Raw genomic sequence first — 22605 nt, forward strand, 5'->3', positions numbered from 1 at the left:
CACTCGCCTAAGAAGTGTTCTCAGCCTCTTGCTGGCCACCTTTAAAATGCAGAGTAGCAACGCTTTTGTCTGCGCCTGTCTTTGTTTCGGCGGCTCATTTTGCTGGCATTGCTAAGTTATTTGTGTCAACTGAGCAAGTATAAAGGGGGATAATTTTTCAAAGTGAATCCACATTTGCTGGTTGATTTATTGAGTCATAGGATTTCTAAATGTTGCCTCCGAGATGCATTCATTCCTTCATAATTGTAAAAATTAAAAGCCTTTACATGTGATGTTAAAATCAAATTCAGAAATTTAGAATTGGATTAAACCTGCATAAGTCACGACAAAAGCTTCAAGCACATGTAACACCACTGCTGCTACAAAGTTGAAAGTTTACCTTTGTTTACAATCACTATTAACGTCCTAAAGCGACTGCACATTTACAGCACCATCAGCAAAGGCTGCCCCAATTCAATTACTACACTGATGCCAGTAAACAAAGCGGTGGATTTTTATTACCATAAGCAGAGTTTTTTTTCCGCCATGTCTTATATGAACTGTCGATCAGTATGTAACTCTTTCCCCTTCAATGAATAATAATCAAAAAGGTGGAACAGCTAATCATTGCAACTTAGATGTCTTATCTGACATGCTATCTATTTCTAAACAAGCAATCATAAATCATTCAAACTCTTTTCAACTGTGGAGGGAAGGACTAAAAATCTGGCATGTCTTTGATTTAACATCAGTCAAGCCTCCACATTTGGGCATTTCAAATGCCCCTGACTCAAATGTCTTTAAATTGGCTAACTGCATGCCCTCCCTCTTTATTTAGGGCCCTCTTTAACTGGGCTAGCCCCCATGTCTGCTTGTTGCTATGCCTGGGCTTTTAAGTCAGTGCTCTTCACTAATGAAGTTCTATACTTTATTTATGAGACAAACAGAGGACCGTGGTTCTTGAGGGTGCGTGTGGTAAATAGCTCTGCATGTCCAAAGAGTCTCCTCTATATCCCTCTGAGGGCTCTCACTGCTTTTGGCAGGCCTTTGTTTTCGCTAAATACACTGGAGACATTGAGAATGGTAGGGAAAAAAAAAAATGCTGAAATCTGATAAAATGGTACTGTGTGAAGATTTATCTTTTCTTAGAACTAAGAGTCCTCTTTTTTCCCTTAAATGTGACCTAGAAGCATCCTGGCTTTTTTGTTCCTGGTCATTAAGAGATATATTGTCGACGCTGAAGAGAGAAAAGGGGGCAAAGCTGAGTTTCTACGCCATTTCTTTGTTCAGGATCTATCTCTTTGAAATAAAATGTCTTTTAGTTCCACTTCCCCCATTGGTCAATTACAGTTCTTAAGGGCTACTGTGTCATTGTGGATGGAGAATGCAACTTTGAATTACTGCAAAATAATGATGCTAAACTGCTCTTCTTTGAGGGGAAAAAAGAGTGCGGCTTAGATGTCTGAGGAGAGATTGTGGCAAGAAAAGTATTTACAATGACTGTCTGATTGGAGAAACACTTAACGCTCTAATTATTTGTGTTTAACGTCTATGGATGCCACACCTCTGTGTTTTAAAACTCAAAGCTTATTCCTCAACAACTGCAAATGCCATTTTCATAAGGTGCATGAATAAAACCCGGTGCACTTTTATTTTATTATTTTGTGTTTGTTGATGTGAAACAGAAGGAACTACAATAAATGGAGCTTTTGTTGGACTATAAAAATAAGCAGTTTGCAAAGAGACAAATCCCAGTGCTTAATGTACTGTGTCTCAAGAACTGTGGCAGGACTGTGATCTAAATAGTGCAGGATTTCATGAAGATGTCTGGGAAGTGTTGTGACTTGCCGCACAAGAGTTACCACAAGAGTAAATATATAGTTTGAGATGGGTGAACAACACCAAATTAAAGAGCAAACTGAATTCGGGATCAGATGGCTAGCCCTGTCAAATCTTATAAACCAGTGGATAAATATGGCTACCTGATGTTTGTGCCCAGTGGTGTTTGTTGAATTTGAGAGCTTGGCACATACAGTAATTAGTCTGGTGGTGAAGTGCATATTCCCTGTGTATCTCTACTCTTTGTGCAGATGTATTCCCTGTTTGACCCAGAGACATCGCCATTTCAGGTTGTGCATCTGAGCGGAGGGTTGGTATCGACAGCAGAGTAAAGGAAGGGAAGGGGTCATGGATTAAAGACGCAGGGGCGAAGTTTCCCCACCAAACCACAAACACACCCCCAGCTGGTGTGGACCAAGCCAAGTGTGTAGGACCAAGGCGGAATAAACGAGCATTGTTCTTAGCTAGCCGCACACACGGTGGATGAGAGAGCCACTGGTGACTCAGGGTCAAGGGGCAGGTGGCCAACTACGGCAGGAGAAAACTGCCGGGCCTAGGAGGTACTGAACACTGTTAAGCCATGGCCCACTTCTTTGACACCAACCAAGCTGAGAGGCTCAAAAAAAAAAAAACACAACACAAAAAAACAACAGCCACTTTAGTGAAAGACACAACTGGGTAGAATTAAGAATCTGTTGGCTGTCGCAGAATTTAACACAGTCAAGAAACTCGCATCATCTGAGGCGTTTGAATCAACATTTTTAAGCAGAGAATGCAGATTGTATTTGTGAATTTGTGAATGCAAGTTACAGAGAACATCAAAAGCCGGTGGTCTGCGTGCGAACCTTCCTTGACTTGAATTATTAAATCTGTCGATGTCGCACACGCCAGCCACCCCGCGATTATAGTGTAAATTGACAAACTTTTTCAAAACTACAACGGAAGCCACAGAAAGCCGGTTGACACTTCAAGAATGAGCTTTGATACATCTCTGAGGAATACACTGTGCCTCAATAATGTGGTGACTGTCAGGAAGGAAGACAGGAAGAAAGAAAATATGCTAACTGGTTAAATCTATTTAAGATCCCAATGAGCTTTTTTCCTATTTTAAGATAAAAACCATCCTTGATAATGAGGAAAAAAAGGAGTTTGTGTTGTTTTTTTTTTTTTTTAGGATGGTTTATTTAGAAAGTGATATTATGTTTTTTTTCCTCCCTTCTGCACTGCTGAATTAAGAACTTCAGGAGGAACGCTGACGTTGTTTATTTTCATAGACCCCCTGTCTGTTTGTGTAAAAAAAAAAAAAAAACACCATCCAACCAACACACACGCATGCACACAACACACACAGACACACAGCCGTAGCGATGCACGAATTTTCTTCGGGAGCAGAGCAAGGAGAAGCGGCGCTCGATCTGTTGCCTGTACACCTCTCTCTCCCTCCCTGGCTCGCCTTTGATGTGCTCCCGAAAATGTCATCAGGCGTCAAGGAAAGAGGTTTTTTTTTTCGACCCCCCCCCACACACACACACACACACACACACACCCCACCAAACACACACACAAACACACATATCCACCCACCTCGCATATGAGCAAGACAATTTGCTGTCGCTCACTCATCCTCACCACTATCTTGAACGCCCCCCCTCCACCCTCCCGACACCACCCCACTCCTTCCTAACCCAATCCAAAACAGAATGCGTACCAGTTTCTACTGCTATCTGGTAGCCGGCCTCCAGTCTCCGTGATGACCTTTCCAGCTTCTCTGTGTTGTCCAACAGATGCGCTCTCTGCAACAAATAGGGAGAGAGGGAGAGAGAGAAAAAAATAAAGCCAGAGAAACAAACACATACACACACACACACACAAAATTGATTGAGAGGGCTGGGACCCATTTCAAAGAAACACATCAACACTGTCACCTAAACAGACAGACCACATCCACAGCGACAACATAATACAGCCAGGTTGGCAATAACCTTCATGGATGACAATGTGTTATATGCTGATGGAATATCAAGCATATGCATGTTGAGGCTGACAATGTAAGAGGTGCTGCTGCCTCATCTTGGACATAAAAACAAGAACTACTTTGAGGTTTGTTGCCTTCTGGTATTGTTTCACAGCGCAGCCTTCTGCTGCACGTGCGGGAAAGTTAAGGCAGGGAGGTGGAGCGAATTAAGATACAATAAAAATCTAATTTGAAGCCGTCCAGGTGACAGCTTCAAACTGATGGAGAAATTTAAGACAATCAACATTTACACCTTTAATTGTAAAGACTGATACAACATATAAAGTGTAAGATTTCTTGAATAATAACAATAATCCTCCACTGGTATCAGTAACGTAAATAAAAAGATCAATATACAGACGTGAGATTTAATATCAATCCTAAACAAAACCATTAAACGTCTTTTCTGCTTCTTGTTTATCTACATTAGTGAACCAAAACAGTAATCCATGATGTATGAGTTACTGCATCCCTCCCCTTGGTTTACGCACAGCTATCAACAATTGACAAGGCTGCCCATTGAAGGTATGGAGCTAAGAGAGCATATCAAGAGAGAAAAAAAAACTATGTTCCATCAATAATTAAATAAGCAATTTGATCATTTTTTCAAAGTGGATGCTTGTGAGCATTAAGGTGTGCAGCTCGGGCTCTAATATTGTGTGTAAACATATCAATTGATAGCAGTTCCTTAGATACCAGGAGAACCAGTGGTTTTGGTTTCTTCTCCACAGTTGAACAATTCATGTCTGACAAGCAAGGCGAGAAAAGATCTGATCTGCCGACGGATGGCCTTGAGTTCCAGCTTACAGTAGGGGGTCTCCAACGTAGGAATCTACCATTATGTTGACATTTCATTATGTTCACGTATCCAATCCCTGCACCATGTATTAATGGATGTAAAAGGAACATGCAGTTCTATGGAAAGGGGGAAAGGCTAATGATTTTTTACTTGATCAGGTTTTTCAACGTTTTGAATTAGTTGGTTCTTATATTCAGATAAAAGGAGTCAATGCTACATTTACGTATATCGATCTACACCTGACAGTTATTAACATTCAGTACAGTGCGTGTTTTATTTTCCTGAATTGCGTCAATTCTGAATGTTGCCTGTACAAAGACCTTCCAGGATGGACTGTAGTGAGTGATTAGTTGAGGTTAATAAAGTCTTGAATGCTTTCATATTTGGTTTAAACATAATTCCCTCCACTACCACCATCTAAATTGACAGCTACAGTTAGTCAATTTGTCCTTGAGTGCTGGAAGCCATTTTTTAAAAACGTAAAAAATCTCTAGTTGGGAATGCCTCATAGGGCTGCATGATATGAAGAAAATAAATGATATGCGGTAACGATAAATATTGCGATAATGATATTACATGCAATAAATTACGATATATAAATGCCATTCACCTTCTTTCAGTATACGATGGATAAATTAAATTGATAGATGTAGATGTCTTAGTCCTTTATTAGCTCATCATGTACCTTGCGGCAACCATTAGGATAGGACAACTATAATACCACTGGCAACAGCACCAAAAGCAAGCATTAACAGAGCACCTTGCCATATACTGCTAAAGTTCGAGGAATTGTTTGTTGAATTAAAAAAAGAATGAAAGGAAATTATTTCTAACATTCTTTTATTGAACAGTGAACTGAAAACAAAAGGCACTAACTTAAAAAAAAGAATGACAGTTGCATCTAAAAGCGCAGTTTTCTATTGATACTCTCTTCTATGTCATAAAATCCTAATATGATGCAATATCGCAGTTATTTGCAGTGCGCTTATTGCACAAGTTGACATCGCAATGACGATTAAAAAAAAGACGATATACGCCCGGCAATAGCTACATTGATCTTTTCAACATTACATTGTTTAAAGCCAGACAATGCAAGGTTTTCTTAAAAAAAACAATGTATAGACTCATACAAAAGTAATCCCCCTCAATCATCACTTACTGCCGGTAAGTAAAGTTGGGACTTTATATAAACATAGCAACCAGATGCCAGACCGGAAGTGGTAGGCATTCCAAGAGGAAGCTATGAACAATGCAGAAACAGCGCTTCAAAATGGACGTATAGCGAATGAGTCTAGCGAGTGAATCTAGAATCATTTTGCTGGCGATACTGTTTAAAAACAGTCACCAAAAATTCCTGCACAGTATACCTTTAATTTATTGTACAAAAGAGGCTCCCTTACTATGACTGCTGCTTCAGTTGTGGTTGCAATAAACTATTTAAAAATGCCAAAATTCCACTTCACACACTTGTGTCTATGTTTTGGACGGTCATGTAAGGTGTTCTCCAAAAAGGATGGTGTTTAAGGTTGTTGCCAAAATGTTCGCATTAAGTTTGAGTCTGTGCTTCTGACCTTTTTATGTCTTAAACACGATTCCAAAGATCTAATAAACTACGTCACCCATTAAAAAGATTCTGGTGTACTGTATCACAAGGGGGTTAATCATGAAAGCATCTGTTTGATCTTTCTTTGTTTCAGATAATGCCTGGATATTATATTGAAGTCGTTTTTTCAATGCAATTATTCTATTTCATCGTCGTGGTTGCTTCAAGGAGATTTTAAATAGTGACCAAATTGTTATTCTGCTGATTACAGCTAAGTTCCATTTGCCAATCACTTAGGTGGATTTAGACTACGTAGAGTTCCACATGTTGTATAAAACACTTATAAGACAGTCAATACCATCATACTATCTATTTATTAGGCAGAGGTGTGGTGTAATCTCAGTAAAGTCTGTTGTTAATCTGTGGTTGTTCAGAGCAAAGTTTCAACCCCCTATCTAACATACAAACACAGCTTCAGACAACATATACAGCTTCATATTGTCCAGTGTAGCGCCCTAGCTTTCATTAAATCCAAACTGAATTCAGAAGAGAGGATCTTAAAGAGCACACACACAGAAGGTTTAAATGTTTACTCGAATGTTGTTGGTTTTGATGGCCTTTCTAATATGCTATGTTAAGAAACTGATCAGATGCAACATATCTGACACTCAAAAACAACCCGACGAATGACATCCGCCTCTCTGACAAGGGTTTATGCCCATCACATGAGCGAAGGGGACGGGGGGGAGAGAGTGAAATCTCTAGTTTTGGTTAGGCTGTCAAAATGTGTACCAGCTAATCACTCAGAGGAAATGAAAAACGTGGAGGGAAAAAAAAAAAAAAAGTCAACGACACACTTTTCAAAGTTTGACAATAAGAGGGATGGGAAAAGAGCAGGGAGGAGAAAACTCCCTCTGAACTCTTTTCTTTCCCTCACTTCCTTTTTCTTCACGCCGCTGACAGATGTCATTTAAAATTGCAGAGATACTTTTCAATAGTTAAAGGGAGGGCAGGGGGAGGATGGAGGGATAGGAGAACGGGTGGGTGGATGGGTGGTAAAATGGGCTGACAGTGGGAGGAAAGCGACAAAGAGACGGTGTGTGGGACGGGATGCAAGGTGTGGTGTGCTTTTTGGTGAAGGGTGTGGTAGACGGGGGGGGGGGGTTCGGGGAGGGGTTACATGGGTGTGGAAGTGGTAGTGGCACCGGCAGAGATGGTGGCAGTGTGCTCGTGGGAGAAAATGGATACCAAGCTTGGGCTATAATGAGCCCCTATGGATCAGAGGGGACGTATTGACATGCAATGCTTAAGCTTATACACCTAGACCATGGCTGCAGTGCCTGTGTGTGCCTGGGAGCATGAGGCAGCCAGGGATACTGACAGAGTAGCGCACTCCCCGGGTTCTTCAAAGAGCTCAAGTGATTAGTATGTTATCATTACCATTCGAAACGTGATTTTCCTATTCCCTCTCGGCAAAGGTGACACGTCTCGGGGAGACGGCCGGCAGACTCACTGCGATGGAAAGCCACTTCAAAGCTTTCTCCTCCTGAATTTCTCTCTCTCTCTCTCTTCTCTCCCTCGTTCTGTCTTCTTTTAGGGCCGGGGGGAGGGGAGGGTGAGTGTGGGTGGGTGTGTGAGGTGGGGGGTGCTGGGGGGGGTGTAGTGGTGGCAGTGGCGGTGTATATGTGTGTGTGATCATTAGAATAATGCGCCCCGAGTTTGACGGTGACAGAACCTGAAGGAAAGGGTGAGAGTTCAGCCACTAAGAATCCAGTAATGGCACACAGTGATGGCCCTAATAATGAAACAGCCCAGCAATGGACGCAAGATGATACTGCGGAAAATAATGAAAAGGAACGTGTACAATGAAAACTAAACATCCTACACGAGTACGTAGTCACAGTCGAGGCTGATATAGAGATTACGTCTACAAACTTCATCGAAAATGAGGTGACTATTGCTCTCCAGAAAAGCAATTTTGTTCCAATATACAAATATCACAACACAAAAATGTGAATCGCAGTGCTCGACTGTGTTTTTATTCTGCAGTTAGCAAGCAAAAGCCAAGACATCCTTGTCAGCATTTTTGTCGAAGAAAATGCAAAGTGGCTGCCAGCCCCTACTGTGCTACAACGTCATGTATCAAGGCTTGACCCCTGTGGTTCTGATATAACCATCATGATATCCTCAGAACTAACACCTACTCCAGCTCATATACAGGCTCGCAATTAAAATCTGCTGTTAATCAACTTAAGAAAAGGAGTTCGTCAAATCATATCTGATTGTCTCATGGAGCCTTCAAGCAAAGGATTTAAATGCAATATATGGTGATAAACATTGTGCATCTTTGAGTGCACCGGTGCACCCCACCACCACCACCACCACCATTTCTGCCTATGCATGTATGCCTTTTCATCTGACACCTACATTTTGAACAAAGATCTTCTTAGGAACCACGAAAAATGGTGTTTTTTTGTTGTGCTTTTTTGCGTCAAGAAACACTCTTCAGTTGTAAGTTATTAACAGGGAGCCCCAGAACAATGCAGCTGTAGCTCAAAAGAAATCTCTCCCCTCTTCTTTCGCTCTCCTGCCTTTTTTCAATATCAAACACAGGCGGTTACTATCACCATTTTCCAAAGTTCAGATGATTTCCTTATTATTTCAATAAGGGTGGGGGAGAGTCAAAGTGAATAATGATGACAGCTGTGATTCAGACTGACTGTGTGATCTTCTGTGCCGTTTGTTTGGGACTTGTAAGACGAGGAATTACAAGTGTCAAACAGCTGTGAATATGGGTGCTAAATATTTAAACATGTTTTTCAGCTGAAGAAAAAAAAAAAGTATAGTTTTTTTTAAAGCAAGGCTTAAGTGTGTATAAGCTGTGCCAGCCTTTGATTCAAATGCAGGAGGAGCAGAAGGGTAAAAGACTGCAATGGAGGAGTGCAATGGCGAAGAGGGCACAGAATCAAGCCCGATTACACAGATCGGGCCATTCCAGGAGGGGTAGACAGGTGAGGTAACTCGAGGTGTCTTCTGACCCTCAGGCTAGGAGGAAATGCACAAAAAAGGTGGGAAGAAGACGGGGAAACAAAAGTAGAGCTAAATAAAAGAAAAAAGCGTGATAACATGGCATCTGGGCCAGGTTGGCGCTCTAAATTATGGATAGGTGTGAATGGTGAGCCTTTGATAGGAACTGAATTACTCTGCCTCAGCAGAGACCCTTTTGAACACAGTCTCACTCAAAGGCACATTTAACAACATACTGTAAGTACACCTGTAAATACAAGTCCAGTCATGCTTCAAAGGACAAGCAATATAGTGTAACCTAAAACAACTAAATCGACTTATTGGAAATACACCTCCTCTAAAACATGATCTTTATGAGTATCTATTGAAATATGTACAGTGTATAAACTCTAAATATTAAGACTGTAAAGAGCATATATGTTACATTGGACAAATATGACTAATATTGCTGGACAGCGCAGGAGCAAAAACTTTAAAATCTAAAAGGCTGCACTTCTGCAATGTTACAGTTTACATGCTTTTAAACACCACCATCTAACTTAATAAACCACCTATTCTGACAACTAAATCAACACTCAGGCCTTTTTCGACTGCTTATTTGAATTATCATGCTTGCCACATCACTTATCTGAATGTTGTCTGGTGTAGAAGTTTTAAAAGAAGCACAACAAATAGACGAGTTGTCAGAGCAGTCCGATATTACATTTGTTAGTATTAGCTTTTCTAACTGAAAGATTAAGTCAATTTAAAGTTAATCTGTATTTAATTATGAGCGAGGAAGCTCAATTAGAGGCTCCGTACTAGACTTACAGCTAATACAGATACTGCAATGACATAAAAGTTCAAGGAACCATGATTTTATTCCAACATCAGTGCCTTTGGTTTAATACCTCAAAGAGAGAAAACTGCCAACTGTTGCTAAGGGAACTGGATACAGGAAAGTTTAACAAAAAGTTATATGAATAGTAGAATAATGGTTAATGCAAATCAGGTTTCCCCTGATAGGTGATTAGGTTCCCTTTTGGAGCTTGTTTTTAGTTGGTGGTCCTTGTTTGCACATTTTTCATTGTAAATAAACCTCCTTTTACCCGACTATTTGTTTGGCTGCCTTTTCCCTCTTTAACTTACAAAACCTTACGATGGCATTTGATCTACTCAGCTATGCAACAAGCTAACTATGATTCTTGTTTCTGCTGGCTGGGATTTGTCGCTAACTTTATCTGCTAAACCAAAATAATATTTTAGGTGTTGCATGTCCATATGATGAGAATGTTAGCGATTTAAAGTCTCTAGACATAGAAATAGAGTGAAAGTAGAATAGACACTCCCATTCAAATCAATGTAGCAGTATGGTCAAGCGGCTTTCATTCTTATGTGTGCTGTTACCTTCGCAACCCTATTAGGTTTTGCGGTAATGATGAAGCAAGCAGTGGAGGGATACCTTTTCAAATAAGTAGTCTGACATTTTTAAAATGATACTGTCACTCTTATTTCCAGGTTTCTTTTGTTGCCTTTAATTGCATGTCAGTTGAAACATGTTGCTGCTTTGGAAGAACAAGTGAGAGCTGCTGCTCAATTGACGTCTGAGAGGCAGAGATCGCATGAATGAACAGCGTTCAGATCAGCATCTTTTCACACCTAACTCTGAGAATTAAGGTTTTATTTCGACCAAACCAGAGTTGATAATTGTTGGGACAGTGGACTCACTAACTAGATGACAACCCTTATTAATATGGTACTGATACGTTTCATTCTGTTCCTGTAAAGTCTGAATGAAGTGTGTTTCTCAATGAGTTAACAAGGCAGTTAAGCTAACGTTAGTCTTATGATGTGTCTCAAATCACATACTTCCGTTAGTACACTTCTAGTATACTATGTGCACTATGTACTCACTAGGGTAGTGCGCGAATTTGAACAGGGTAGTGTTGTCTCAAACCAAACACGGCCGTTGTGCACTCACCAGAAATGACGACCACAAATTAGCTAGTTAGCAAACTAGCATTAGCATTCGCGTTATCATTCACGGTAGCAAATCATTACAGACTGCTAAATTAAGACAATAAACATACTGCTGGCTTATACCCGACAACAGTATAGTGGTGCTGAGTGCAAAAAACATGTGTGTACAATGCAGCGATGTTCACGGTCACACAGTCCTTGGCCGCAATTTCCAGTTTGAAAAGTGGCTTCCACTACGTAGCCAAGATGGTGACCATTGAGGGCGAGAAGTGTCCATAGTTCCACACAACTTCTTGACTGTTTTGAGAGCACCATCCGGGTATTCATAGTGCAGTGCATTTTTCCCATACTTCTCAGTGTGAACGCATTTATGCACTCAAAAGTGTAAGTACAGAAGTACGCGATATGAGACACAGCTTAAGTTCATGAAAGTGAGAAACTTGGATCAGTGTGCAGTGTATTTTTCTGTTTAATAGGTAAAATAAGTGAAGGAAAAGGCCAACACAGAGTTCTCAAACTAGAGTGTGACACACTTTATAGCTCCACTGGCTTGTTTTGTCACCATAATAGCTAACAACAATTTTCTTTTGTACGAGTCAAAAGACGACAACAAACAGTTCAATGTCCTTTATAGTCATTGTCTTTGTATGGTTGCTGAGCACCAACACTTGAGTTGACGCTTAAAGACTTAAACATTTTCATTACATTGCACACTGTGTATGGTCCCTTACATTTCACATTATGGAATATGAACAATGAAAAACATGTAACGAATAAATAGTCATGCATGGAGTTCGGTAACCTTTGGCGATGGTGGTGATGGTAATGCAGTGGTTAATGACAAAACAACAACAAGTGTTTTAACACGTATCATATCATTAATGGTAACCTCAGTCCAATTTATCACCGAAGGCTGAGGGCAACTGATGTGGCCCAATCCAGGAAAGTTGAGGGACATTAAAACAAGCTGTAAATCCCTTTAGGAATTGAGATGTTGATCAGTGTTTGGCCCAATAATCTACTCGAAGCCTTTACTGCCTAATGTTTGTCTTCAAAAAGGAGTATGAGAAATAATATTGTTTCTTTATGATATTTAAGGTAACTGGAGAGACTGGCTTTTGGTGAATTCATTATCTTGGCTTGGCTTGCAAGCTGTTTAACAAGACATGCCAAAAAAAAAAAAGTCCAAATGAGCTGATTTTAATTTTCTACAGGAGAGAGGAGGGCAAATTGAAATTTCAATGGGAAAGCGGAATTGAAACTGTTGGAGCAGAGAAGCACTTACCTCTTCACGTAACTTTATCAACTGCGTCGTGAGAGCAAAAAAGGGAGAAGAGAGAAAAGATAGAGAGAGTGAAGGAGAGATAAAAAAGCAAGCAGAAAACATGGCAGGAGGAAGATCAGTCATGTGGCTCGGTACAGAATTAACCTTGACGATTTATCTGCGTGCATGTTTAGCATTTGGAAATCACGAGACAAACACATTAAACGGAGCTAAACACGCCGCTCTGGCTGACTTTTTTTGAACAAACAAAGATCAAGTCCTGGCGCTGTCACATTAAACAAAGAGAGGGAATGGATCACTCCACTCGCAATATCAACTAACATTATCAAGGAAGTCACATCACAGAAGTCGATATAGCAAGAGAAAAGGGGAAAAATGTGAGTAAAATATAGTCTGTGGTTTAAAATGTGGAGGAAACATATTTTGTATCTGTCATTTTGCTGAATTATCCAGAAAAGGATAAAAAGAGACGTGTGCCCTTTGGAGCCGAGTCGGAGAAATGCTGAGCCACGCCATTTGTAGTGCTGTTTATCAATGCTGATATGCTGTCAATATTTCATGTAGCTTATGAATCTCTAGTAAAAGGTGCATGCTGTTTAGATTATGTAGGGGGGGAAAGCCATGTGAGGCTACCAGCGCATATACATACAGTGCAGCTTATTATTGGGACAGCCACAGATCATGAAAAATGAATCTTAGCATAGCTATACATTTTTGATGAAAGAGAATGGCAAAGTTATAGTGAAGTAAATAAGAAATGCTATTCCTATTCCCTGTCCTGGAAAACCTTGCATCTCTGATAATGAATCAGACATTTGAGGGAGGGAAATAATCCCATTTGCCATTAATTATGCCTAATCACAATTTAAAAGGTTGCTTCCCTGGCCTGTTCTTAAGTGAGGGGCTGTGGAGAAGGAAAGAGAAGACTGGGGCTTATCGTGGGAATGCAACACGGTTGGCAGGAAAAAAAGAGGGGGGGGGGAGGAGGACAAATTTCTAGATTTGCAAACCTTTTAGAGGTGATTTTTTTTTCTTTTTAAATTCACATTTCTTGGCCAACATTAAAGGTTACTAGATCTAACGGGGAGGCTCAGGGCCACTTTTACTTGTGCTGCTTATTCTGAATTTTGTGAGCCTGGAATAATTTTGCACCACATAAAAGCAGAGTTTTTAGATCTTGAATTACAAACTTGATTGCTAACTTTAAGGTGAAAAGAAAAAGCAAAGTAGAAGGTCAGAAAACTGCACCTTTTGTTGAAGTAATTCAAAATAAAGTGAAGCATCAGCTCACTGTACCAGCTCCTATGACCAGAATAAATCAAAGAAAATACGCTTAACATTTGCACCTATTATACTGAAATCCTAAAATACTGTGCTGCACACATCTGTCTCCTCTATTTTTATTACACCACTAGTAAACACACTCAAAGAAATGCGTCGTGTGGTAACATATACTATATAAAACACAAACAAAAATATCAACCACTTCACACATTACAATCTTTGTCACAGCACTCCCCCTGTAATTTTAGAAGCACCTCAAAAATAGTCCTTGCATCATTTTTGTTTTTTCCACCAATCAAAAAATACCTTTCGCTACAATATTACAACTATAAAAAAATATTGTCGATATGTGTAATGTGGTAGGTAAACAAGTATAATTGCATGTTTTTCTAAAGAGCTCCTTCCCTTGAAAACGTCGGCGGCAACAAGACGCACTTAAGAGTGGAAACTGTCTTTTCTAACTCGAGCAACAACTCCCCACTAAGAATGCATTATTGAAGAGGCCAGAGTTTAAAACTACACTGTGGATGTGCTTATTTGGGGGCTTGAAAAAACCCCAGCAGATCCTGCGATCCCTCACCCCAGCTCAGCCATCAGTCAATGGGTACCAAACAAAACTTGTTCTAGCTCATTTGTGCCGCCTGACTGATTGCAAGTCCTCGTGGAGGATTTGTTAAAACTATACGAGGGGCATGTTGAGCTGTGTTTCTTCCTGTTTAGCTTTATTTTTCTTTGGCATCCGTTCTTTAGTACGGCCAACGACGCTCACGTTGCTCAAGAGATATAGAGCAGTAAATACGGAATATTGTAAATGTTATAATTACTCCTGCATGAGCGCCTTGCCTTGTGTTTTTGTGATGCCAGCCAGTATTCAAAATTGCACTGCTGCAATTTTTCTGTTATGATAATCAGCAATTTTTTTTTTTTTTTTTTTCAAACAAAAGATTTTTTTTTATCCAATACGGAATTCGATACAAGTGGTAATCTGCTTCCTTTGTAGCCTGTAAAATCTGGTCCATGCCGGCTCAAACCAGCACAATCTCTTGTGGCCAAGCCTTCTGCTGTGACTGAAATCGAAACTATTCCGTATAGTGTTCGTGTGTGAAAAATGTGTGTGCATTTGCTGCTTTGTGTGTGGCGTCTCTGCGTGTGTGTGTGTGGTGTTGGTGTGTGTGTGTGTGTGTGTGTGTGTGTGTGTGTGTGTGTGCGCACCAACATTTGTGCGTGTGTTGCATGCAGAGGAAACAGAAAGAAGAAATGTGCAATGGTAGCCTACCACATTATTAAAAAAAAAAAAAAAAAAAAAAAAACGAGTGATAGTGCCAATTCAGTCTCTGTCCGCATACAGATAACGAATAAATGCCGAACTCTATTAAATCGTCCTTTAGCCATTATCGCAGGGCCAATACGCCATTTTCAGAACTTATGACGGTTCCCTATTTACTTAGCTATAAATCCTTGCCATGTAACCAACAGATTTGTGACTGGTAATGATCTGCTCAGCCAGGGCTATATGAAATGATCCTGACCTCTTTCAGATCGTCAGGAATTAAATTGACCGACTTGCCCCGGCCCCCACCATCTTTTCCCCTCTCCTATCGCCGCCGTCTCGTTAGATAAAAAACCCTGAAGTTCCGAGTACTCCACTCACAGCAAGACCAAGACAAGTATTATCTCCACAAGTTTTAAAATGAAAATGAGGTAAATACGGCACCTGGGAGGAAAAAGGGAAAATGTATATCATGTATTTACTTTGCTTTTGCCCCCAGTGTGAACTCTCTCTGAGGCTTTGTGTGTGTGTTTTACATATACTGTATAATTACAATTATTAAAGTTTCACTTCAGACATTATTATTGCTAATTATTACTGTGTTTTTTCCTATTTAATAATTGATGGTGTATGTTTTAAACATATTAAGGTTTTGAGTCTTTGATATCTTTTTGCAAAAAAAAGAAACTGGGAAAATAAAATAAAAGGAAGACAATAGCTTACAATAGCTTATATTTTAAGGGCATTATGTTTGGCCTAAATTCCCCAAAATGATTATGTTTCAATGTTAATATATGTTAAACATTTTCACATTCATTTCATTTAATTATTATTATTTTGCATTTAACAATTTGCATTATTATATTGATGTGTGAAGTGAGGATTGTAAGAATGAAGTTGTGGAAGTGTCCATAGATTTAAATGTCACATTCTGCTTCCTCTAAATTTCCTGACATGTCTGCATGCATGGATCACCAAAACATTTTATATTTCTTATTTATATTGAATTTTTTTATAATTTAGCAATACAGTAATTTGATATAAAACAATATAGAATTAATTTGATAATTATTGTCAAGAATTATAATGTTTTCAATGAAAAATACAACAATAAAACAGTGATTCCCCAAATTTTAAATATAGATTCAACATAATTACTCATACTATTGATTCTATACTGATATATTTTTTTCAATAATTTTCTACAAATTCTACATTAATAAATATTTCTTTTAAATATTTTCAGATGCATTTTTAATGAAAGGGAAATAAGATTTGAAATCAAATGTGATATTTTTTTTTCCTCTCCAGCTTTTCCTTGACAGGATTTTGATAGAACTCCTCAGTGTCTCAAACGTGACATTTCTGACAGCAAATCTCCTTCCAACTTCTGCAGAAAATGTCAGAGTCACTTTTGTGTCTCGCTAATTTGCCGAGAATATGCATTTCAATTACACATCTTGGTTCTTGATACATATGTTTCTAAGATGTGTGGTTCATGGGTCATCATTGAAATGGTAATAGGGAAACGTTCAAAAAAAAAAAAAAAAAAAAAGACAACTTTATTTAGCTTTGCTTAGCTGTGAATCGTCTAAATATACTCATATAAAGCACTGAGGGACTAAATGTGCAAATATGCATTTGAGTATTCATCTTTGTCTTTTTTTCTTTTTTTTTTTGATTGTGCAAATGCAAAGTATTTATTTGCATGCGAGCGAGTGTGTGTAATTGTGTGTGCCTTGAGACGCAGTAACCCCTGCAAGTTGACAGCCGATTGTAAAGGTAATATATAATTAGTCAAAAGACGTTTGGTCATAGTTGAGAGTGGCTGCGTATGAGTGGCAGCTGTGCAGGTGAGCAATAGGTAAGTGCGTCTTAAATGTTAAAACGCTGCTCGCTGAATCCGTTGATGTATCACTGTTTTTGATGCAGCTCTACATTTATTCAAAACAACTTAAGTTTAAAAGAACATGTGGCATATTTTGGGCAATTAAGATCACAATTCAAGATAATTGTTTTTCTTCTACGTTGCCACTTTCACAACTGCTGTGAATGGATCTTTTGTAGACATTGCAGACAATGAATGAGAATTGCTCATGTGGTCTTTATCTGTTGTTTATATCCCTCAAATTCAACAGGCTGAACTGATATTCAAACAAAACGTCAGTCATCGTCCTTTAATAAACAATAAACCAATTGTGAATATGCTGATAGATAATAGATCAAAACCATAAAGAAGTCAAATAGAATTTGAGAGTTTTGATTAAGAGCTGATATTAAATTATAAATAAAAACATTTAAAGGGCTAAAGGATAATTTGTATTGAGTGCTGCACCAAAATATTTCAATGATTTTTTCTAATATCAGTTGTCAACAAAATGAGAAGCTGCTTTCATAGTAATTTTGTGTATCTGCATTGTGCAGGTTCACCACCCTTAGAGTTTAAAGAAAGACCGCAAACCAAGATTTGGCAGTTCTGCGTGTGCATGTATGTCTGCGTATGTGTGCGGACCTCAGTGGAGGATGGAGGATCTATTATTGGCCTAAGTCCACACCCGGCTGGAGAACAGCTGTGGGATGGTTGGAGTGGGGAGGCCGGGTTTCTGGATTGAAATGTGTGTTGGGTTGTGTGTCTGTGTTTAGGTGTGCATGTGTGTGTGTGTGTGTGTGTGTGTGTGTGTGTGTGTTGTGTCGATCACAATCTGGCTTTGGCCAGACACTGGTCCCATGCCCTGAGCCCACTCACTGGCAGCCCAGCTTTGCATTAAACAGTGTTCCTTCCGCATGACTTGGTGACAATACCGCGGTTTCAGCTCCCGATGGCCCCTACGAGGGGCCCACCTCCTCACCCTTGGGGCCAGTCAGCCACCCACACTGGTGTCGCTCGGGCCCCCTGATTAGCACCTCACCTGGTTCTCCGAGGAGCTGGCGTCATCCCCCAGGAGCTCGTTGCGCACCTCATCACTGTAGGCAATACGTGACCTTTTCTGCAGGGGGAGGAGGATGAGGAAGAAGGACAAAAAGAAGAAGAGAAGGGGGAAACAGGGGAGAGCAAAAAGAGAAAACAAGTGGGGAAATATGGCTTAGTACTGTTGTTGATGCAAAAACACAACAGGCATTCCTTAAGCACGAGAGCCCCCTAATGGAACTTGGTGACAAACTGAGTCATACACATGCAGGTTGTGTGAACAAGTGTGAGTCTGAGTGTGTACCCCCTACAACACATGTACTGAAAACAAGCACGTCTGGGTTTGTGCCCATGCCTCCCTTCCAAGGTGATCTACTGTACCTAGTGCACTTGTGCCAAAGAAGTGATGGCAAAGAGCCCCCCCACCTTGCCCACTTAAACAAATATAAGTTGAGGGATAAAAAACCTCATCTTGTGTGCATGGAGAGATTGTGGAACAGGGGGACAGGGGAGAGGGCCAGGGAGATGTATTATGAGGAAGTATCACTTGTCAGCGCTAAATCTTTTCTGGGGGCTGTCACCGCTGTCATCCCAGTGCAGTGGCAGGCTCTGTGATAACACCAATGCTGAGACTCAGACAGGGAATAATTCATCACCCATTGGCGGCCCATCGGATTTGGGGTTGCCTCTCTCTAACACGCACACACACACACAAACCCTCTCTCACTCTCTCTCTTTCTGTCTCCAGATAGAGCTAGAATAAGAGGGAATGCCATGTCCAAAAAAAAAAAAAAGAAAGAAACCCAAAAAGACAAACACTCAGACACACACATTTCATACACACTTCAGAGTGTGCCACCTCCGATTGTCGAAGAGTGGGCTGCCGTTGTACCGCTTGTTTACAGACGCCCGACCCATGGAAAAACAGCCTCTTGGCATGCCCTCTAAACTAAATACACACCAGCAGCAGACACAGAAAGTGTTTACTAAGCCTCCTTCGCTTTCTCTCCCTGCCTTGACAGGGTTTCTAGGTGGGCTGCAGGAGGTGGGCAAAATCAAAGACAAACACCAGCATAGGAATGAAAATATCACTTTTTCTCAACACGAATTCTTTCTATTGTCTATATTTACTTAGTTCTCGACTCTAAATAAATAAAACAAAGTAAGGGAATCAGTGAGGGAACACCAATTACCTGGTGGGGACATTTTTTGTTCCTCAAATACAGTATCCTTTCCCCACTATCTTTCTATTATCAGTAAAAGTTTGAAGAAGCTATTGCACAAAGTACTTTGATGCTACCCTCCGTAAGAGAAGCACAAATCAAACTTGAAAAAGCCAATTCTAACCTCACGAGTGATGATATCAAGTTCCTTGATTGAAATAACTTTGGAACCAATCACAATCCAGCTAGTTGATTTTTTTTTTTGTTATTTGTCTCTCCTCATAATCTGGAGCACTGAGTGGAAAGTCATGGCTGATGTGATTTGGCTGTTATTATCGTGATGGTGAGGGCCACGGTTCTCTGGAGTAATTACTGACTAGACTGAGGGCTTGATTGACCCGGACCACAAAACCCATTAGATAAAGAGCGCACCCAAACAATACTCAACCACAGGGACCTAAGCTAACCACAGAACGCCCACTGTGGGGAAAAGAGAAGATCGGCAGCACGGACTCAAATAAAACACAACATTGCCCCCACCTACCCCCCAAACACACATTACACAGGAGCACTGTGTCAAAATGTGCTTTAAGATGTTTTTGCTATTGCTTTGCGATTGTGCCGCAAAACACTTAAAGTTCAATTATTAACTCTTAAGTTTGGGATAATTGTTGCAACACTCAATCACAGCAAATTTCAAAAGATCTAGAAAAAGTAGGCAAATTAACAGACATGCAATCCATGAATTTATCATACTTGATTTTTTTTTAATCAAGTCAATTTGCTGCCTCGACACTTTTGACTTAAATCAATAACATGAATATGACACTTTGGCAAATAAAGATGACGTAAACATGTGTAGTGTTTCTCCTGAAACATCCTCTTTGTTCAAATGTCTGTAGAAAATGTATATTTACATATAAAGTGGTCATATTTTGTCTCTTTAAAATTAGATAATCTAAAAATGTGTGTCTACAGGTATCAGAAACTTTAATACGTTTTAAGGGCTTTTGTAAGATAATTTTTACACCAAATTTATTTAAGCACTCATTTAAGCACTGCAGGTGAGTATAAAGGTAAGAAGTACATATGTAATCTCATACAGAGGCAGGTTTTATGTAAGGATATGGTTATTAGAGTGACGCAGGTTAATCAAAATTTTGCCAACAAGTGCAAGTGTAAAGTAAAAAGACAGCATTACCCTCAGTTGTGGGTGTAAGGATTTGAACATCAACATTAAACGATGGATAAATCAAATTAGATATGACAATTAAGACTATTTAATGACTATTAAGGCTGAATTTAAGACTTTTTATAACCCGCAGACACCCTAAATGTAACTTACTTTTATGCTTATTTTAATTTCAAGTCTACTGTCAGTGTTTTTAAGCCCCATCCTCCATGCAGGGGTAAATAAGTGGTCACTGTGTTGCTGTCAGGACATGAGAAAGACTCAGATTTGAGTGAAACCAGAAAGACAATAAGCATCAATTTGAAAACAGCAATGTACACTCGTACACAAGGCGCACACACACACACACATATTTGTTGCCAGGAAAAAACACCCACATATTCCATTTAAGTCGAGTTTCATCTTAAAGAGCTGCAGCGCAACTTAGGGGGAAAGACGACTTCACCAGTAATTGAGACGAGGAAGCCTGGGAGAAGCATTGATTTGAATGTTAAGGCTTACGTCGCCTTCAAACCATATGCAGGAAATTTTTTGGTATTTCTAAATAGCTGTCTGTTACAGATGAATGTATGAAGCGTTTCTGCAATGAGAACAGTGTAGATAACAAAGGGAAGTATAAAGAATGGAAAGTGTCATTGAAATGAAAGTGTGCCGCTACTTCCCCTGTACCTACAGTATACACTCCGGTTTTTGGATTCCCCCTCAGGAAAACAACAGATTCCTGAATGATTACTGCCTTCCCATTTGATGTGAAACAGCTGTGCAATATTGACTGCTTAATACAGGAGCAGATTTTGATTATAAGTTAGGGGTGTTAAGCAAAAAAAAAAAAATTGCTAAGTGACAACAGGATGACTCTGAGGTCAGGAAAGCAGATATCAGATACCTGGAGTAAAGAATCTTCTATTCTATAAGGAAAATGCACTGAAACTCTCTCATTCTAGCTACAGTATGTAAAGACTGAGCTCCACATCTTAAGACGAAACCAGCTAATCAGGCTTTGTAATCTAAAAAAGAATGAGCGCTTTTAGAAGATACCTTATTGCTCAGAAAAGAGAAAAAAAAGGAGCTTTTTTTAATCCTTTTGAAAGGTCTGTCTTTTGTCACTTTTTTAATCTTGGGTGAGAATTTGCTTCTATTCCCGGAAGCACACAAGAAAAGTACAAAGGTACATCTTAACTTTATGCAAAGTGGCCTGCCTTTAAAACTCTACACATCCCGTCAAATGCAGCGATGGAGGTGCTGGTGTCCTGTCAAAAACACACGTTTTACCTCTGTTGACATGGATAGCAGACGGAGGAAAAAAAACACTACTCTTCTTTACCCATCAAAATGTAATTACATATGCATGCATAACAATTCATATCAGATATGCTAATCAGTTTGGCATAATCCTCTGAGCAGCAAATGATATTTATTTAATTATAGCAAATATATGGATCCCTCCTTTGTGTGCGATTTCTTTCTAGTATATGGGCATGCATGGGGGATATATTGCCTAAATTAACATGATGATTTTTAAGTTCCCCCATCAACCAGAAAGAAGAAAGCAAATCTTGAAAAACATCTGTTTACAGAAAACGTATTGATGATTGCAAAACAATGACCTTTTCTAATTTCAAGCAGTCAACAATCTTTGTAATGTAAGAGAAAAGTTCCCTATCTGCAGAAAAAAAAATCCAATAATTAAAATCAAATACAACGAGATTTATATACACATTTCAGTGCCCTCCAACTCTCCTCCTTGCTTTTTGCCCAGTGCAACGAGTGACACAAGGACAAGCGCAAATAATTGTGGTGCCTGGAAAGCTGAAAAATGTAAACAGTTCATTAGATGGGAAATAAAAGGCGTAAAAATACCCAGGGGCAGAGTGTAATGAGGGGCCCTGAAGTTCCTCTGCAGACGCTTTTTCCCTCCACTTTCCCGAGCTTTTCCTTTTCGCCCTGCACACACGGCTGGTGACATAGCATGAAGAGTAATTAACCATATTCAATTTACGATACTATGTTCCATTACAGGCTTTTTCACCAGTAGGAGAGCGGCCGGGCATTTCCAAATTTAGACCCAATAACACTTATGTCCAGCTCCACGTGCTGGTCTGAAACTGGCATTCAACCTTTTATTTTCCTCACAGTTAAAGCTGCTCTGTGAATGTGGAAACGTATCAAAACCACCATTTTAAAAATAACTTTCAGGAGGGCATACAATGCGCACAAATACGCGACTTAACTTTTTTTTCCCCATGAGTTTAATATCCTTAACTGTCTTGTAAAATCTGACAAACACAAAATAAAGTGAGCTAATAAAATGTCTTTATGTTGATAAGAATGTGTGCTAAACTC

The 22605-nt window shown here is 39.7% G+C and overlaps 1 protein-coding gene across 4 annotated transcripts in view; it reads right to left on the bottom strand.

The window, feature by feature from the left end:
• Positions 1-22605, bottom strand: part of vti1a (vesicle transport through interaction with t-SNAREs 1A) — a 151960-nt gene that overhangs the window by 107398 nt on the left and 21957 nt on the right. For 2 of the 4 annotated variants that reach the window (XM_033611243.2, XM_033611246.2), the window contains exons 4-6: positions 17909-17986; positions 12446-12466; positions 3527-3611 (exon numbers count right to left, since the gene is read on the bottom strand). In XM_033611243.2, the coding sequence (XP_033467134.1) occupies positions 3527-3611; positions 12446-12466; positions 17909-17986 (184 nt within the window). The remainder of the gene's footprint in view (positions 1-3526; positions 3612-12445; positions 12467-17908; positions 17987-22605) is intronic. The other 2 variants (XM_033611244.2, XM_033611247.2) reach the window with 1 other exon arrangement.

The sequence above is a fragment of the Epinephelus lanceolatus genome, chromosome 21 (genome assembly GCF_041903045.1).
Source record: "Epinephelus lanceolatus isolate andai-2023 chromosome 21, ASM4190304v1, whole genome shotgun sequence".
Taxonomy (NCBI): domain Eukaryota; kingdom Metazoa; phylum Chordata; class Actinopteri; order Perciformes; family Serranidae; genus Epinephelus; species Epinephelus lanceolatus.